Source organism: Mobula hypostoma, chromosome 6 (genome assembly GCF_963921235.1).
Source record: "Mobula hypostoma chromosome 6, sMobHyp1.1, whole genome shotgun sequence".
Taxonomy (NCBI): domain Eukaryota; kingdom Metazoa; phylum Chordata; class Chondrichthyes; order Myliobatiformes; family Myliobatidae; genus Mobula; species Mobula hypostoma.
In genome coordinates this window covers 118134980-118152408 of record NC_086102.1, presented here as the reverse complement: position 1 = coordinate 118152408, position 17429 = coordinate 118134980, and the positions used below count along the sequence as shown (strand labels likewise).

General features: G+C 41.2%; 1 protein-coding gene across 1 annotated transcript in view; it reads left to right on the top strand.

The window, feature by feature from the left end:
• The window catches only part of LOC134348749 (trichohyalin-like), a 143189-nt gene that overhangs the window by 76881 nt on the left and 48879 nt on the right, over positions 1 to 17429 (top strand). The window contains exons 8-12 of the mRNA XM_063052551.1: positions 8579 to 8611; positions 9686 to 9724; positions 13035 to 13091; positions 13268 to 13330; positions 13653 to 13733. Of these exons, the coding sequence (XP_062908621.1) occupies positions 8579 to 8611; positions 9686 to 9724; positions 13035 to 13091; positions 13268 to 13330; positions 13653 to 13733 (273 nt within the window). The remainder of the gene's footprint in view (positions 1 to 8578; positions 8612 to 9685; positions 9725 to 13034; positions 13092 to 13267; positions 13331 to 13652; positions 13734 to 17429) is intronic.

Sequence of the window (17429 nt, the reverse complement as noted above, 5' to 3'; positions counted from 1 at the left end):
TTCTAAACAATTGGTTTATTGATCATTACAGAATGTCTGTCTGGTGCTGCTCTCTCCCTTCCCCTTTTCCCAACCAGAATTCTCCTCTCCCTACTCCATTCCCACTCTCAGTCCACAATAGAGACCCATATCAGGTTTACCATCACTCACATATGAATTTTTTTTTACGGCAGCAGTACAATGCAATACACAAAATTACAACAGTACTGTGCAAAAGTCTTAGGCACTCTTGCTATATATATGTGCCCAAGACTTGTAGTTTTTCCTGAAAACCATGGGACTTAACCTTCCAGACCATCTTATTATGCAGGATCATGTCAAGTGCCTTGCCAAAGTCTAAACAGACTCCCTACCCCATCTACTTCTTTGGTTACCTCTTCAAAAAACTTTAAAATGTTCGTAGAACTCAAGTTTCCACTCTGAAAGCCATGCTGACTCCTCTGAATCCATCTATCTATCTCTCTGTCTGTCTAAATGCTGGTAGATCCTTTCCCTCTGAATTCCCACCAGTAACTTCACCACTACTGATATCAGGCTGAACAATCTGTAGTTCCTGGCTTGCCCTTGATGTCCTTCTTGAACAATAGAACATTAGCCACTCTTCAGTCTGCTAACTTTGCCTCTGGCTAACGTTGAAGCAGATCTCTCTGCAAGGGCCTCTGTAATTTCTTCTCTGGCCTCCCACAAAGTCTGTGAATGTACTCAGTCAAGTCTTGGGGATTTATCCACCATAATGTATTTTCAGGTTGCAAATACCTCCGCTGGTAATATGAATTTCCTCCAAAACATCTCCACTAGTTTCCCTTATCTCTTAAGCAACCATGATTTTCTCCTCAGTAAACATGGAGGAGAAATATTTTTAAAAATTCCATCTACCTCTGTAGCTCAAGACATTGATCTCTCTACTAATCTTTTAGGGGACCTACTCCCTCCCGAACCACCCTTATACTCTTGGGATTTTCCTTTGCCTTGTCTACCACATCATCTCATATCCTTTCTTTGCCTTCCTAATTTCCCTCTGTGAGTATTATTAATCTTTTTATAGTCACCAAGAGATTCGATTGATCCTGACTTTCTAAATCCAAACTATGCTTCTTTTTTTCTCAGCTAGGGTATCAATATCTCTCATCAGCCAGGATTCCTTAAATTAGCCAGGTTTACCCTTCACCCTAACAGGAAAATGCTGCTCTTCATATCCAACTCTTAAAAGCCTCCCATTTGCCATTAGTTCCTGTCCCTTCAGACAGGCTTATCAAATCAACCTCTGGTAGATCATGCCTAATTCCCCCAGGTTAGCATTGCTCCAGTTTCAGGAGGACTTATCCTACTCTTTTCATCATTGTCTTAAAATTAATAGAGTTATGGTTTGTAGAGCCGAAGTGTTCTCCACTTGCCACTTGCCCTACCTCATTCCCCAAGAGGAGGTCCAGTATTACACTGTCCTGAATAGGGTCCACTATATATTGATTCAGGAAACTTTCCTGGACATATTTTACAAATTCCACCTTGTCTCGTCCATTAACACCCAGTCCCAGTCAATCTGGGGAAAATTAGAATCTCCCACGATTATAACCCTATTATTCTTAAAACTATGAAAAATTTCTCCATACACCAGCTCATCAGGTTTCTGCTGACATTTGGGGGAGGGTCTATAATACTCCCCAACAAGAGTGACAGTGTTTTGAAGTTCCACCTCCTTGGATGTTCCCCCCAAGAATGTCATCTCTAAGTACTACGGTTATGTCCTGTCTTATCTGAAAGGTAACAGCCCTCCCTCACTTCCGTGTACCTCTGTCACACCTGTAGCGTCTGAATCCTGGATTAGCGAACTGCCAGTCCTGCCCTTCTCTCAGCCACGTTTTTGATCAGTTCCGATCAGGAGTCATCCCGCGCACCGCACTGCATCAGTCGAAAACTGATCTTTAATTAAACCAGCTTTATGTTTTATAATTATGTGCAGATAAATCTTGCACAGGAGTTGTTTTTCAGATGCACAGTTCCTGGGACGTTGCAGCGATTCTCCATTTGTTAAAATAACTTACCTATATAATAATCTCATTGCTAACTGAAGCCAGAATGCCATGTTGGCTGCATTATTCTGCTACACAGTCTGATTCAAAAACACTAGCTGCTTAAGGATTTGTGTAAGTGTGGGGGATTTTTCAGGGGACTGATGACACAGGTTGGTTTGGGCTATGAGCGTGTTAGAGTGGACATTGTAATTTCAGGTGAGTATGGGGTCTCATTTGGAAAGCAAAAATAAAGAAACTGCAGGTTCTGGAAACTTGAAATTAAACAGAAAATGATGGAAGGACTCAGCAGGTCAGGCAGCATCTTCGGAAAGAGAAATAAGAATTAATGACAGGAGTCTTTGATCTGAAACATTAACTTTTTTTCCAAGATGCTCAGTGACCTGCTGAGTGTTTCCTGCATTTTCTGTTGTACACAGGTTTATTTTGTGTGCCCAGATACACAGGCTGAATTTTGTCTCAGTGTGTGGGTTGGGGAAGGGAGGGTGTGGAGATACAGTCTCATGTGAGGTATGCATGTATGGTCAGTTGCACTGTCTGATCCTGTATGTGCAACTAGATTTCTGTCCTGATTGGAAAGTGTGTGAGGTCTGGTATCCTAGGCTGAACATGGGATATTTCCTTCACCTCTCCTGGACTATGCTGGCTGCATTTCACATTCATTTTTGATCTTCAACCCTGCATCAACAAGTCTGCTGTCAGCTAAGTTTAAATTTTTGGCCGATATAAAAAGTTGAGTACAAAATTCCATTCAACACCCCCATGATGAATCTTCGACTTGTGCTCAACATCACTGTACATCAGTATTGTGCAGTATTGAGTGAATTCAGAAATTGGAGGCGCAAAGGGACTTGGAAGTCCTCATGCAGGAATCCTTAAAAGTTAACCGCAAGTTGAGTCAGTAGTAAGGAAGGCAAATGCAATGTTAGCATTCAGTTCAAAAGGACTAGGATGTAAAAGCAGCGATGTGATGCTGAGATTTTATAAGGCATTGGTCAGACCACATTTTGAGAATTGTAGGCAGTTTTGGGGCCCGTATCTAAGAACGGACTACCATTGAAGAGGGTCTAGAGGAAGTTTATGAGAATGATCCTGAGGATGAAAGCATTAACCTATGAGAAGCGTTTGATGGCTCTGGGCCACTGCACACTGGAGTTTAGAAGAATGAGAATGGAATCTCACTGAAACTTATCAAATATTGAAAGGTCGAGATAGAGCGGACGAGGAGAGGATGTTTCCTATAGTGGAGGAGTCTAGGACCAGAGGGAACAGCCTCAAAATACAAGGATGTCCCCTTAGAACAGATGAGGAATTTCTTCAGGCAGAGGGTGATGAATCTGTGGAATTTATTGCCACAGATGGCTCTGAAGGCCAACTGATTTAAAGTGGAGGTTGATGGGTTCTTAATTGTTAAAGGTATCAAAGGTTATGAGGAGAAGGTAGATGGGGTTGAGAGGGAAAATAAATCAGCCAAGATCGAATGGTGAAACAGACCCTTTGGGCTGAATGGCCTAATTCTGCTCCTATTTCTTATGTTCTTATGCACTGTGTTCAATCCTGACCTTCTATGGAGTTTGTACAGGGACCATAGAGATGGTTCCTCCCACTGCCCAAAGTCTGGCAGATTAATTATCCACTGTAAATAACTTTTAGCAGGTGTGTGGTAGAACTATGGGTTGAATTGCAAGTGCCTATTTGTGTGCTATGTGACTATGTGATTCTATGAGACCAGAGGGTCAAATATATGAAGTTGTTATCAAGGTGATAAGACCATAAGATATAGGAGCAGAATTAGGCCAATTGGCCCATCGAGTCTGCTCCACCATTTCATCATGGCTGATCCAATTTTCCTCTCAACCCCAATCTCCTGCCTTCTCCCTGTATCTCTTCATGCCCTAACCAATCAAGAATCTATCAACCTCTGCTTTAAATAAACATAAAGACTTGGCCTCCACAGCTGCCTGTGGCAAAGAACTCCACAGATTCACCACTCCCTGGCTAAAGAAACTCCTACTCATCTCCGTTCTGAAAGAATGCCTGCCTCTCTCTTCTGAGGCTGTGTCCTCTGGTCTTAGACCGTCCACATCCACTCCACCAAGGCCTTTCACCATTCGATAGGTTTCAGTGATTGTGAGGGTTTGTGAGAGAAATCCAAGTAATCATCAGCTGGGTGTGGATCTTGGGACTATCACTTCAGTTATTACAGTATCTATAGGGAAATCAGAGAACTATCAAGCATCATGCTACTGGTCTAGGCAGAAAAGTGCTATTAATGGAATAGGCTGAAATCTTTTCTTAATCTTATATATAGTTTATTGTTGTGAAATTGTGTAGGTAATGATAACTGTGTGCTGTCTACCCTTGAAGCACTACTGTGCTTCCCATGGCCCCACTTGTATGTCATCAAACTTTCCTAGGACTGAGACTGAGTATGCAAAAACTTGTTAAGTGTGTTTAGTGATTATGCTTCTGATGGAGTTTCGTTGTGTCTCTAAGCATTGTACCACACAATGGAATTTCTAGCTCTTTGTATCTAGGTTATAAAAATCTTCCATGGTTTTGTACTCTTCCAGGCTTCCCTTTCCAAAAGAGACGAAACCCAGCAGTTGCTGATTCCTGATAGCTAAAACCTCCCAGTTTTAGAATCAAATTTGCATGCAATGTCATAACTAAAAAGGTGCACCATCAACAATTTTTAGTTCTGTTAGTCTTGAAGTCAGAATAGTACCTTGTTTTCATATGGTTTTGTTAATCAGCTCACAGTTCATCCATATGTTCTTTCCTACATATTCCTTGCATTCATCCATTCACTGCTTATTCCCTGACTTCATGCTTTTCTCTATTAATCTCTAATCTGGTACTTCATTGACATCCAGATAATTTACATCCACTGGATCACTTTGTAATCATTCAGTTAAATTCCTAGAGATTCCAATGACTTTCTTCAAATAAGATATCACATTTTGAAATCTATTTTAATATTGTATCTTTTTGTTTCAAATGTTTTGCTATTTTCTTCAGAATCAAAATCAGAATCAGGTTTACTATCACTGGCATATATCGTGAAATTTGTTGTTTTGCAGCAACAGGGTTCTGCAAGACAAAATAATAAAAAATCTACAAATTACAATTGGAATATATATATATATATATAAAATCAAATTAAGTAGAGCGAAAGGAGAACAAAAAAAAGAAAAAAATAGTGAGGTAGTGTGCATGGATTCATTGTCAATTCAAAAATCTTGATGGCAGAGGAGAAGAAGATGTCCCTAAAACATTGATTGTGTGTCTTCAGGCTCCTGTACCTTCTCCTTAATAGTAACCATGGGTAGAGGGTATGTCCTAGGTGTTAGGGGTCCTGAATGATAGTTAACAATCATTCTTTAGTTAGAATTTATTTTTTCTTACCACCAATTATGTGATGCCTAGTCCATTACACTCTGAGCATGTTCTACATACATTCTTAAAAATAGGTACAATACTAGCTATCTGTCAGTCTTCTGGCTCTACACTTACTCTAATAAATTATTCATTGTATATCTAATGAAGTATTTGCTTCCAGTTTACTAGATTGTTTTAAAATGGACATCATCTGTCCAGATGAGGGCTTTTTTCAGTGGCTTACTTAATAAGTATCCTCTTTCTTGGAATATCAATTAGTTCTAATCTTTTCATGCATCTCTTTAGTAGAGACAGAGCAAATTAATTATATAAAATTACTGCCTAGCCATGGCTGTCTTTTATTTTATTCTATCTGCTGTTGTGACCTTGTTCCCACATCAATTTATATGGTTGTAGAATAATATGGAATTTACTTAGGTTCTTTGATAATTTAATTTCACAGTTTTTAATTATTTTAGAGAGAGAGATTTAGGCCAGTTAGAAGAGTGGGCTGAAAGATGGCAGATGGAGTTTAATGCTGATAAATGTGAGGTGCTACACTTTGGTAGGACTAATCAAAATAGGATATACATGGTAAATGGTAGGACATTGAAGAATGCAGAACGGAGGGATCTAGGAATAATGGTGCATAGTTCCCTGAAGGTGGAATCTCATGTGGATAGGGTGGTGAAGAAAGCTTTTGGTATGCTGGCCTTTATAAATCAGAGCATTGAGTATAGGAGTTAGGACGTAATGTTGAAATTGTACAAAGTATTGGTGAAGCCAAATTTGGAGTATTGTGTACAGTTTTGGTCACTGAATTATACGAAAGATGTCAACAAAATAGAGAGAGTACGGAGAAGGTTTACTAGAATGTTACCTGGGTTTCATCACCTAAGTTACAAAGAAAGGTTGAACAAGTTGGGTCTTTATTCTTTGGAACGTAGAAGGTTGAGGGGGGACTTGATAGAGGTATTTAAAATTATGAGAGGGATAGATAGAGTTTACGTGGATAGGCTTTTTCCTTTGAGAGTGGGGGAGATTCAAACAAGAGGACATGAGTTGAGAGTTAAAGGGCAAAAGTTTAGGGGTAACATGAGGGGGAACTTCTTTACTGAGAGAGTGGTGGCTGTATGGAACGCGCTTCCAGCAGAAGTGGTTGAGGCAGGTTCGATGTTGTCATTTAAAGTTAAACTGGACAGCTATATGGACAGGAAAGGAATGGAGGATTATGGGCTGACTGCAGGTCGGTGGGACTAGTGAGAGTAAGAGTTCGGCACGGACTAGAAGGGCCGAGATGGCCTGTTTCCGTGCTGTAATTGTTATATGGTTATATGGTTATATTTTTTATTTAGAGATGTAACACAGTAACAGGCCATTCTGGCCCAATGAATTCTGCCCAGTTACATCCATGTGACATTTGTCACATCAGGCCAATTTGTTTCAGAGCAGTGCAATCCACCCAGATAATTTATCAATGAAATTGATATGTGGCCTCAGTGATGTCATTTTGGGTTAAGCACCTACAGCTGCAAACTTAAGTGATTCTCCCATTTCCAAGGCCGTTGCATGCATGATTTCTATCATGTGCACAGACTGAGAAAAGAATGTTTGGGGTTCAGACTGGCACCAGCTCTGGGGAAGTTGGGCAAAAGTTGACCATGTTTTTGCACCATTTCAGACTGGTTCAGGGAATGGATTTGGAGATTGGGACTTTGTTAAGTGGTGATGAGAAAGATCAGAGCCTCAGCTGGAAATTAGGGGTTCAGGAGCGAGGCTAACCGACATTTAGGGGTGGGATGATAGAGAAGACACCAAGTCAGTGATTTTAGTTTGGATTGGGAGTGCTCTGGAGGAACTATGATATTTGAAGTCACTCTGGGTCACACAAGTGGGGGAAGTCAAGGTGAATTTCCGGAATAGTATAATTTGGCCCGACAACAATGGTCTTCCACTCCAGAAAAAGGAAGACTTGCTGCGTGGCAGTAAAAACAATGCTATACCTATGAATTTCCAGGTGCATTTTTCCCCAACATGTGTACAGATTTATTCTTCCTTCTTCCTTTTCTGTAGACTTAATATTAGTGTGATTATTCCTGTATTATCTCATTTTCTGTTCTAATGGATTCTCTGTTACTCTGGTGGCAGTGTTACTTTTTCTAATACTATTGTGATATATATAACAAGAAATGTGCCTCTCAGAACTATGATTTTTACCTATACTGGTTACCTCTGAATATACTATTAGCTCCAGTTCCCTGTTTTATTACTGTTACACAAGATTAACAGAGGCAGAGCAGGAATAGGCCATGTAGTGGTTCTAGTCTGTTCCACCATTTGATAAGAATATGGCTGTAAACATTCATATTCTGCTCATTCAATATGTCCTCTGATCCCCATAGTATCCAAAATTCCACCAATCCCTGATCTGTGTTCCAAGGCAGTGAATTATAAATGTTTTCAATTATCCATCTAAAAGAAATTCTTCCTTCTCTTAGCCTTGAGATATGGGATTGGCTATTTATGACCATGTCCTCTAGTTTTGGATCTGACACCAAGACTATTGATTGTTTTTTTTTTCGTCTCATAGAATCTTGTATTTCTCAGTGAGAAAGCAGCTTCTTCTCTCAACTTCAATTAAATCCTGGCTACAGTTCCTTCATTGCTCTTCATAAGACGGTTATATTGCCATATTGTACATTCGAATTCAGTAGCAGTTCCTGTCCCATTACTTTTAAGTATCATCACCCACCCTTGTTAAATTTTATTGCCTGGCATTTTAGGCTCTCCCTGTTTAATCTGTTCTATTTGCTGTTAAGGTTTAGTTTGTTTAAAATAGTTTGGTTTCTTTGAAAGAAAGGTCCCTTTATCCCCTTGACCCCTTCTCCACCATCTGCTTCCATACTTTAATCATTTGAAGCCCTTAACCCCTCTCTTTTCTCTTTGTGCCAGGATATTAGCATCATTCTAGTTCAGGTATAGCCATTGTATTGGTAGTCTCAAATTAAGAGCAATGAACCCAATTTCATTTAATGTAAACAAAAGTCACCTGACCTGGCCTTCATGCAAGTTGCGGTTGCCAGCTTCATTCAGGCATAACAAATCCATCTGATCTGCACCTCTCTCTTCTTCACCGATGAGTGCTACTTTCTTCTTTTATTCACCAGGCTGACCTTGAGAGTGTTGGTGCCTCTGGAGGGGTGAGATCATAAAACTGTTGAGTGCCTCCATGACTGTCACTAACTAAATTAGTTTAGTTAAATTAAATCAATTATTTGTTACTATTAATTACTAGTAATCATTAATAATTAAAATTATTAATAATAAATTGTTTAAATACATAATGAAATAATTTTAGTCAGATCAGTTGTATTAGAACATAACAACACGTTTTTTGGCCCACAATTTTGTGCTGAACTAATTAAAAATTATTGTAGCTGCCCTCTGTTTCGTTTGGGATCTAGTCCAGACCAGCATTTACTGATTGTCCGAGCTGTGGACCTCATTACTTTGTATTATTTTCAATAGCTCAGAGTTAAACCACATGGTTGTGAATTTGTGCTTGTAAGTAGGCCATTCCTGTAATAGTGGCAGTTTTTTTATACCTTAAAAAATAATGAACCAATTGCGTTTTACAATTCAGAGACTTCATGTGACTCTGACTTGAACAGAAACCAGCTCCTTAATTTAGTTTTCTTCAAACTTTGAAATAACATTTCAAATTATCATTGTAGCGATTGACCTTGCATTCTCTGAATCACTAACCCTGCAACATAACCTGTACTCTAACTGTACTCCCCATGTGTGGCTTTGAATGATTCCCCAAAGCTGGAATATCCTATATGCTTACTGCCTGGCCTCAGACTGGAGGGCTAACCCCGTGCGAGCAGGCTACTGAGAGGATTGGTGACTTCTGGTATGTCTTGGTCAGTGCCTCTCCGTCAGCTCCATGAAGGTGCAATGGTATTATTCCTGCCACAACTTGGTCCTCCTGCATGGGTGTGTCCTCTGCTTCCCTGGTGCTTTACTCACCTAAACTTGTGCAAGGCAGCTCACTCCTAGCTTAACTGGAATGGAGGGAGCGGCATGAGCAGGCTCCAAGAAGTTCCGACTGTATTTGCTGTATGGTTTGTCTCTTTATTTCATGGAGTAACTTACTCCCCTTATTTTGCATGCTGAGGCATTCCTTAGCCCCTCAACCCTTCCTTCTCCTCTATCTCTTCCTCCCAGTTGTGAAAGTCTGCCTTACTGTCCCATTACTCTGTATGAAACAGGTCACTGAGAAGCACCGAAGGAAGAAGAAAGCAAAGGCCGTATGTAACAGGAGCTTGATACGATTTTCTATTTGAGGAGTGCCTGTCTCGGGGGGTGGAAGGGGGGGTTGGAAAGGGCAGGGAGGGTGTCGCAGTCTAGCATTCTACCCAACAGTGTCCATATCATGGGGTGCAATGGTAGCACAACGCTATTACATTGCTAGTGACCTGGGTTCAATTCCCGCCACTGTCTGTAAGGAGTTTGTATGTTTTCCCCATGACTGTGTGGGTTTCCTCTGGGTGCTCTAGTCTCCTCACCCATTCCAATGATATACATGTTCACAGGTACAGGTAATTGGTCACACAAGTTTAATTGGGCAAAGTGGGCTCATTGGCTACAGCCTTTTACCATGCTGTAAGTCTCTAAATCTAAGTTAACTACACATCAGCCATAGGCCTCAATCATCGTATGGTTGGACAGTCTGGGCAAAGGCACCAGCTGCAGTATATCTTTCTTCATCTTTTCATACCCATGTTGAGTTCAGTTGGAGAAAAGATGATGATAGTCTTCAGGTGCAGTGTTTATGGGATGGAAATAGAGTGTGGTTGAAGACAATGATGGATTTAGCTGTGAAGCCTCTGCAGCAGATTGCTCTATCACTCTATTTAAAAAGCCCATCTGCTTAGGTTGGTCACCTGAAAGTAGCTGTCACTTGGGGACCATATTTCAGGCTCGATGGAGTTTGTTTTTACTTAAAAGAATCCAAAAGCAGGTTGATCTTGTGAATGATTTTCCTGAATTCTCTGCAGAGTTGGGTACCTGCTGCTCCCCTCCAATACTTATCACCTGCTCTTCCTAGGGAATTGCAATTGGAGTTGAAGCTTTCTACTATAACTGAACCCCTGTATGTCAGTATTGGCTGAGCTGCCGTAATACTGGCTGATCCATTTCATCTCTGACACCTAGGCCTTAATTTGTTCCTTGCTCTGTGGTTGAAATGCATGGAAATTCCATGCAAGGCATGGCATTACCAACATAAGACCATAAGACACAGGAGCAGAATTAGGCCATTAGGCCAACTGACTTTGCTCCACCAGTCCATCGTGGATGATTTATTATTTCTTTCAACCCCATTCCACTGCCTTTTCCCCTTAACTGTTGGCACCCTTACTAATCAAACTCCAATTTAAATATACCCAATGATGGCCTCCACAGCTGTATGAGGTAATGATTTCCACAAATTCACTACCCTCTGGTAAAAGAAATTCCTCCTCATCTCTGTTCTATAGGGATGTCCTTGTATTCTGTGTCTGTACCCTCTGGTTCTAGACTCTTCCACTATAGAAACCATCCTCTACACATCCACTCTATCCAGGCCTTACAATATTTGGTAGGTTTCAATGAGATCCCCCCCTCATTCTTCTAACCTCCAGAAAGTTCAGGCCCAGAGCCATCAAACATTCCTCTTTCATTCCTGGAAACAACAGGAATTCTGCAGATGCTGGAAATTCAAGCAACATACATCAAAGTTGCTGGTGAACGCAGCAGGCCAAGCAGCATCTATAGGAAGAGGTGCAGTCGACGTTTCAGGCCGAGACCCCTAGTCCTGACGAAGGGTCTCGGCCTGAAACGTCGACTGCACCTCTTCCTATAGATCTTTCATTCCTGGGATCTTTCTCATGAATCTCCTCTGGACCCTCTTCAATGCAACAAAGAGGTTGGATGGAAAAAATGGAATAAGAAGCAAATACTTGTATATATAAAGCTCATGCAGCATCCACAATATATCCTTAGTCCATCAGCAAGAAAATGTTTTGGGAAGTTGCTTAACGTTGGGGAAAAAGCCGTGGCTAATTCAAACACAATGAGATCCCACAAAGAGCAATGTGGTAAAGATCAAATAATATGTTTCAGTAATGTTGGTTCAGAGACAAACGTTGGCCAAGACTTGAGCAATTACCTGCTTGGAAGGGCAAGAAGGACCTCAGTTTAATATGTTGATGGTTTTGACAATGCATTGATACTGGACTGGGCAGTCAAGCTGGATTTGATGCTCACATTTTGAGTGGAATTAACACACAGTCTTCCTACTAGGAGACAAACCTAGGAAATGAGGAACTGATGACTATTGAACTTTTAGATGAGAAAGTCAGAAAAAGTAACAAGTCTAGGATTCTTCACAGTAGTACTTTACATAAGGAGAGAAGTGTGGCAAGTTACACACCACAGAATAAAGCTTTCTCTGCACACTTATCAAATGTTTTCAAAGAAAGTCTAGTACTGAATTGATATGAGGTGAATCCAAAGCCCAATCTCAGAAGCCTTCCTGCTGCAGGTCCCCATGTTAGCAGCCTTTGACCTCTTCCAGTTGGTTTTGTTTGAAACTGTTTCCTCCTACAATCCCGGGCATATGATTGAGAGGTTGGAAGTCTCAGAGGTTAGGAGATGGAGGAGGTTTAGCCCCACCTACAGAGGCTTAATTTGGATCCAACATAAAGCGAACCAAAGACCCACTTCTCAGAGAACCTGCTAGTAAGGCCCTGACATTTCTTGTAATGTGTGGTATCCAGGATGGAACATAATACTCGAGTCATGCAATAACAGTTTCACAATGTTTTAGTATCTTGTTTATTATCATTACGCCACTATTTATAATGCCAAGAGCTATCGTCTTGTTCCCATGGTGTAACAACCTTTCACATTCCTTTAACCTTTGAGAAAATGCTGTACCACAGATTTTGAAGGACTAGTTGGAATCCGCCCCGTTAACATTTTACAAGATGAAGAGATTATTTTGAGTGGAGTTAATAATAAGTCATTATTTAAGTTAAAAAAAAATAGTTGGGATAATGTGTTGTACCAAGGGAATAGCTCTTGGTTCAAGCCCAGCCTAACCCTGAAGTACAGGCATGTCCAAGTCTACGCAGTGCAGTGATGGTATTTGTTTCATAGTTCTGGAGACTTTGTTTTAAGGGGACGCTGCAATGAGTTAACCCCTGTGTCTGGTGCTGAGGACAAGTCTCTGCAAATAGCAGAATCAAGTGAAGTGTTTAAAAAGGAGATTCTTTGTTTTTGGCATTATAAATAGTGGTGTAATGATAATAATAAACAAGATAATAAAATGTTGTGAAACTGTTCCTGCTTGGCTGGAGTATTATGTTCCATCCTGGATTCCACACCTTACAAGAAATGTCAGGGCCTTGCTAGCAAGTTCCCAAAGAGTGGACTTTTGGTTCACTTTAGGGTGGGTCATAAAACACCAAGTCCAGGAACTGGGCCAAGGGTAGGTTAGCATCCTTCGCCCAGTGCATCCCTCCTGCCACCCCAAGCTTCGATTGATACTTAAAGACTGCTTTTCTTTCCTGACAGGCAAATGGCTTTGACGTGTTGTCTTGTGGATCTGGGCACAGTAAACACTCTAGTAGGGTTAGTACTGCTTGTGCATTTGTGCAGTGTGTGGGTGTGCACCTTTGCAGCATGTGCAAATCTAGACAATCAGAATCTATGATTTTTACATTCTGAATGTGCTTCAATCCAATCAGTGTTCTCCAGTACCTGCCTGTAATGTCCTGTTGTTTCTTTCACTCACTGATATTGCACAGAGCTCCCGCTACAGTGATGACAGTCTGAAATCAGCCAAACAACGACTCAGAAAGGAGGCAGTGGTTTGTTGGTTTTCATTCTCCTGCCCTGTTTATTGTGTGGAGAGCAATTGAGTTCTTGGTATAAACTGACTACTCCCTTGCACTGAAATTTACCGTTGCAGTGTTTCATTCCTCCATCACCTTTTCCTAATTTGCCCTAATTACTGCTCCCATCAACCAGTTCCTTCTCACAAATCTGTTTCTTCCTTTATCTGTTCTTATCGCCTTGCCTCACATCCTTCCAAACTCACTAGACGTCATCCCTCAGCTAACCAGTCCCCTGTCTTCTCCCTCCCACTTTGTAAAGTGTGGGTTTGATTCACTTTTCTTGCATTTTTCCCAGGGAAGTTACTATTCCGACCTCCCTGTGCTCAGCATTGGACTCAACTCCAAGTCCCACACGGCATCCCAGAATGGAACACGGGTTGGTGTCTCTGCTACCATCATTGGCTTTATCTTGCTTATGCATGTTTACGTCGATGTATGCCAGTGTTTGCCAATATCTTTGTACTTGCATGTGCACTTCCTTTTAACCCTCAATCATCATTTTTTTTTTAACTTATCACCAGACGAAAGAAAAAATTGCTTGTATGTGTGCATGTCCATGCCCGTGCCCACTGATACTTGTACAAGATATTACACAAATTCTGATGTTGTGTCTTGCCCAGAAATTTTGATATATACTTTTTGCATCCCCAGATACTGCTTCACCTGCTAAGTTCTTGCAGTGTTGTTTTTCTTTTCTATATTCCAGCACTGGAAATCTCTTATCATCTGTTCACACTAAGCATAGGCAATTAAGTGGTGTTCTGTTAATAAGACCATAAGGCATGGGAGCAAAATTAGGCCATTCAGCGCATTGGGTCTACTCTGCCATTCTGTCATGGCTAATTTATTTTTTTATGTCATCCCCATTCTCCCTATAACCTTTGACGACCTTCCTAAATTAACCTCCACTTTAAATATACCCAATGATTTGGCCTCCACAGCTGTCTGTAGCAATGAATTCCACAGATACACCACCCTCTGGCTAAAGAAATTTGTCCTCATCTTCTGTGGCTGTGAGCCCTTTCCCACTATTGGAAGCATCCTCTCCACATCCGCTCTGTCTAGGGCTTTCAACGTTTAATTGGTTTCAATGAGAACACATTCCCCTCCTCCCCCCCCCCCCCATTCTTCTAAACTCCAGCAAGTACGGGGTCAGAGCTATCAACTGCTTCCATTAGGCTGATCCCTTCATTTTTGGGATCATTCTTGTAAACCTATTCTGCATGCCACAGTTCCTTTGGAGACACAGGATTGCGTAGTGGGAGAGAAATCTTTAAAAAAGTGAGTGGGGGCAGTCAGGATATCCTGCGTGCCACAGTTCCCATGGAGACATTGGATTGTGCATAATTAGGCTCTTGGCAAAGGCCGATATAAAGAAGTTAGGTTTAAGCAGAGGGGCCATTATGTGTGTGGCCATTGTGTTAGTGAACCATTGTTAAAGTGGAGAGTTCAGGCTTTGCCTCATAGAGGCTTAGGAGAGGCGGAGGCTGTAGGTAGATATTTTCATTTAATTTTTATTTCTTTCGTTCTTTCTTATTGCACAGTTAGAGCAGTGGAGAGCCAGGCAGGGTAGATGAATGCTCCTCTTGCTGATGTGGGAAGGCAGGGAGACCTCCAGTGACTACACCTACAAGAAATGCATCCAGCTGCAGCTTCTTTCAGACCACGTAAAGGAATTGGAGCTGGAGCTGGATGAACTCCAGATCATTCAGGAGGCTGAAGGGTTTATCGACAGGACATACAGGGAGGTAGTTACACCAAGGTGCAGGACACAGGTTGAAGTTCAAGTTCAGTTTATTATCATTCGACCATACACATGTATACCGCCAAATGAAGCAATGTTTCTCCAGATCGAAGTGCACAATACAGTGCATATAGCTCACACACACAACACATAAAGTAATATTACCATAAATAATGTAACAAATAATAAGATGCATGGGGGTAAGGGGTTTTCAACTCGAGTCGCAAGGGAATAGGAACTAAAGCAGCAGAGCTGATAATAGAGTTGCTGTGAGGAAAAATGTTGTTAAGCATTTATACAAAGTCAGAAATCAAAAGGTTGAGCATAGTGGGACTAATGTTGGAAGTTGTGTATATCTCAATGCAAGGAGTATTGTAGTAAAGGCAGATAAGCTTTGGGCATGGCCACCACATGAAAGTATGACACTGTAGCCATTGGTGAGACTTGGTTGCAGGAGTGGCAGGACTGGCAGCTCAGTGATCCAGGGTTCTGTTGATTTAGATGTGATAGAGCAGGAAGGATTAAAGGGAGAGGAATGGCATTACTAATCAAGGAGAATGTCACAGCACTGCTCAGACACAACAGGACAGACTGGAGAGCTCGTTGACTGAGCCTACATGAGTGGAACTGAGGAGTGAAAAAGGGAAAACCATGGATTATATTATAGACACCCAACAGTCCAAGGGATTTAGAGGAGCAAACTTGTAGAGAGCTCACAGACTTTTGCAAGAAACTTAAGGTTCTGATAATAGGCACTTTTAACTTTACAAATTTTGAGTGGGACTCTCATAAGATAAAAGGGCTGGATGAGATGGAGTTTGTCAAATGAGTTCAGGATATTTTCCTTAACAAGTACATAGAGGACCCAACTAGTGGGAGTGTGATACTAGATCTCCTAGTAGGGAATGAGACAGGGCAGTTAACAGAACTTTGTGTAGGGGAATACTTTGCATCTAGTGATTGCAATGCCATTGGTTTCAAAGTAATTAGAGAGAAAGATAGGTCTGGTCTTCGGGTTGAGATTCTACTTGGAGAAAGGCGAATTTAGATGGTATCAGAAAGGATCTGGCAAGTGTGGATTGGGACAGGTTGTTTTCTGGTAAAGGTGTACTTGATAAGTGGGAGGCCTTCCAAAGTGAAATTTGGAGAGGACAGAGTTTGTATGTTTCTGTCAGAATAAAAGGCAAGGGTAACAAGTTTATGGAATCTGGTTAAGAAAAAGAAGGTACATCGCAGGTATAGGAAATATGGAACAAATGAGGTACTTAAGGAGGAAACGCAAGAAGGAAATTAGGAGGGCTAAAAGAAGGCATGAGGTTGCTCTAGCAGACAAGGTGAAGGAGAATCCCAAAGGCTTCTACAGATATATTAAGAGCAAAAGGACAGCAAATGGCAAAATTGATCCTCTGAAAGATCAGAGGGCTTATCTATGTATGGAGCTGAAAGATCATAAATAGATTTTTTGCATCGGTATTTACTCGAGAGATGGACTCAGAGCATATAGAGTTCAGTCAAAGCAGCAGTGAGGTCATAGATCGAAACAAATAACAGAGGAGTAGGTGTTTATTGTCTTGAGGCAAATCAGGGTGAATAAATTCTCAGCACCTGACAAGGTGTCCCCTCGGACCTGGTGGAAGGCTAGTGCAGAAATTGCAAGAGGCATAGAAGAGATATTTAAATCATCCTTAGGCACAAATGAGGTGCTAGAGAATAGCTAATGTTGTTCCATTGTTCAAGAAAGACTAAGAATAACCCAAGAAATTGTAGGCCAGTAAACCTGGTACTAGTAGTGGGTAAGTTATTGGAAGGTGTTCTGAGGGACCGGATATTTCAGTATTTTGATAGGGACTGATTAGGGATAGTCAAAATGGCTTTGTGTGTGGTAGGTCATGTCTCACCAATCTGTTAGAGTTTTTTGAGGGAGTTACCAGGAAAGTTGATGAAGGCAAGGCTTTGGATGTTATCTGCATAGACTTTAGCAAGGTGTTTGACAAGGTCCTGCATGGGACAGTGGTCAAGAAGGTTTAGTCACTTATCATTCAAAATGAGGTAGTAAATTGGATTAGACATTATGTTGTGGGAGAAGCCAGAGAGTGTAGTAGATGGTTCCCTCTCTGACTGAAGGACTGTGACAAGTGGTGTGCCACAGGAATCAGTGCTAGTTTTGTTGTTGTTTGTCATCTATATCAACGATCTGAATGATAAGGTAAACTGGATCGGCATATTTGTAGGTGACACCAAGATTGGGGGTGTAGTGGACAGTGAGAAAGACTACCAAAGCTTATAGCAGGATCTGGACCAGCTGGAAAAATGGGTTGAAAACTGGCA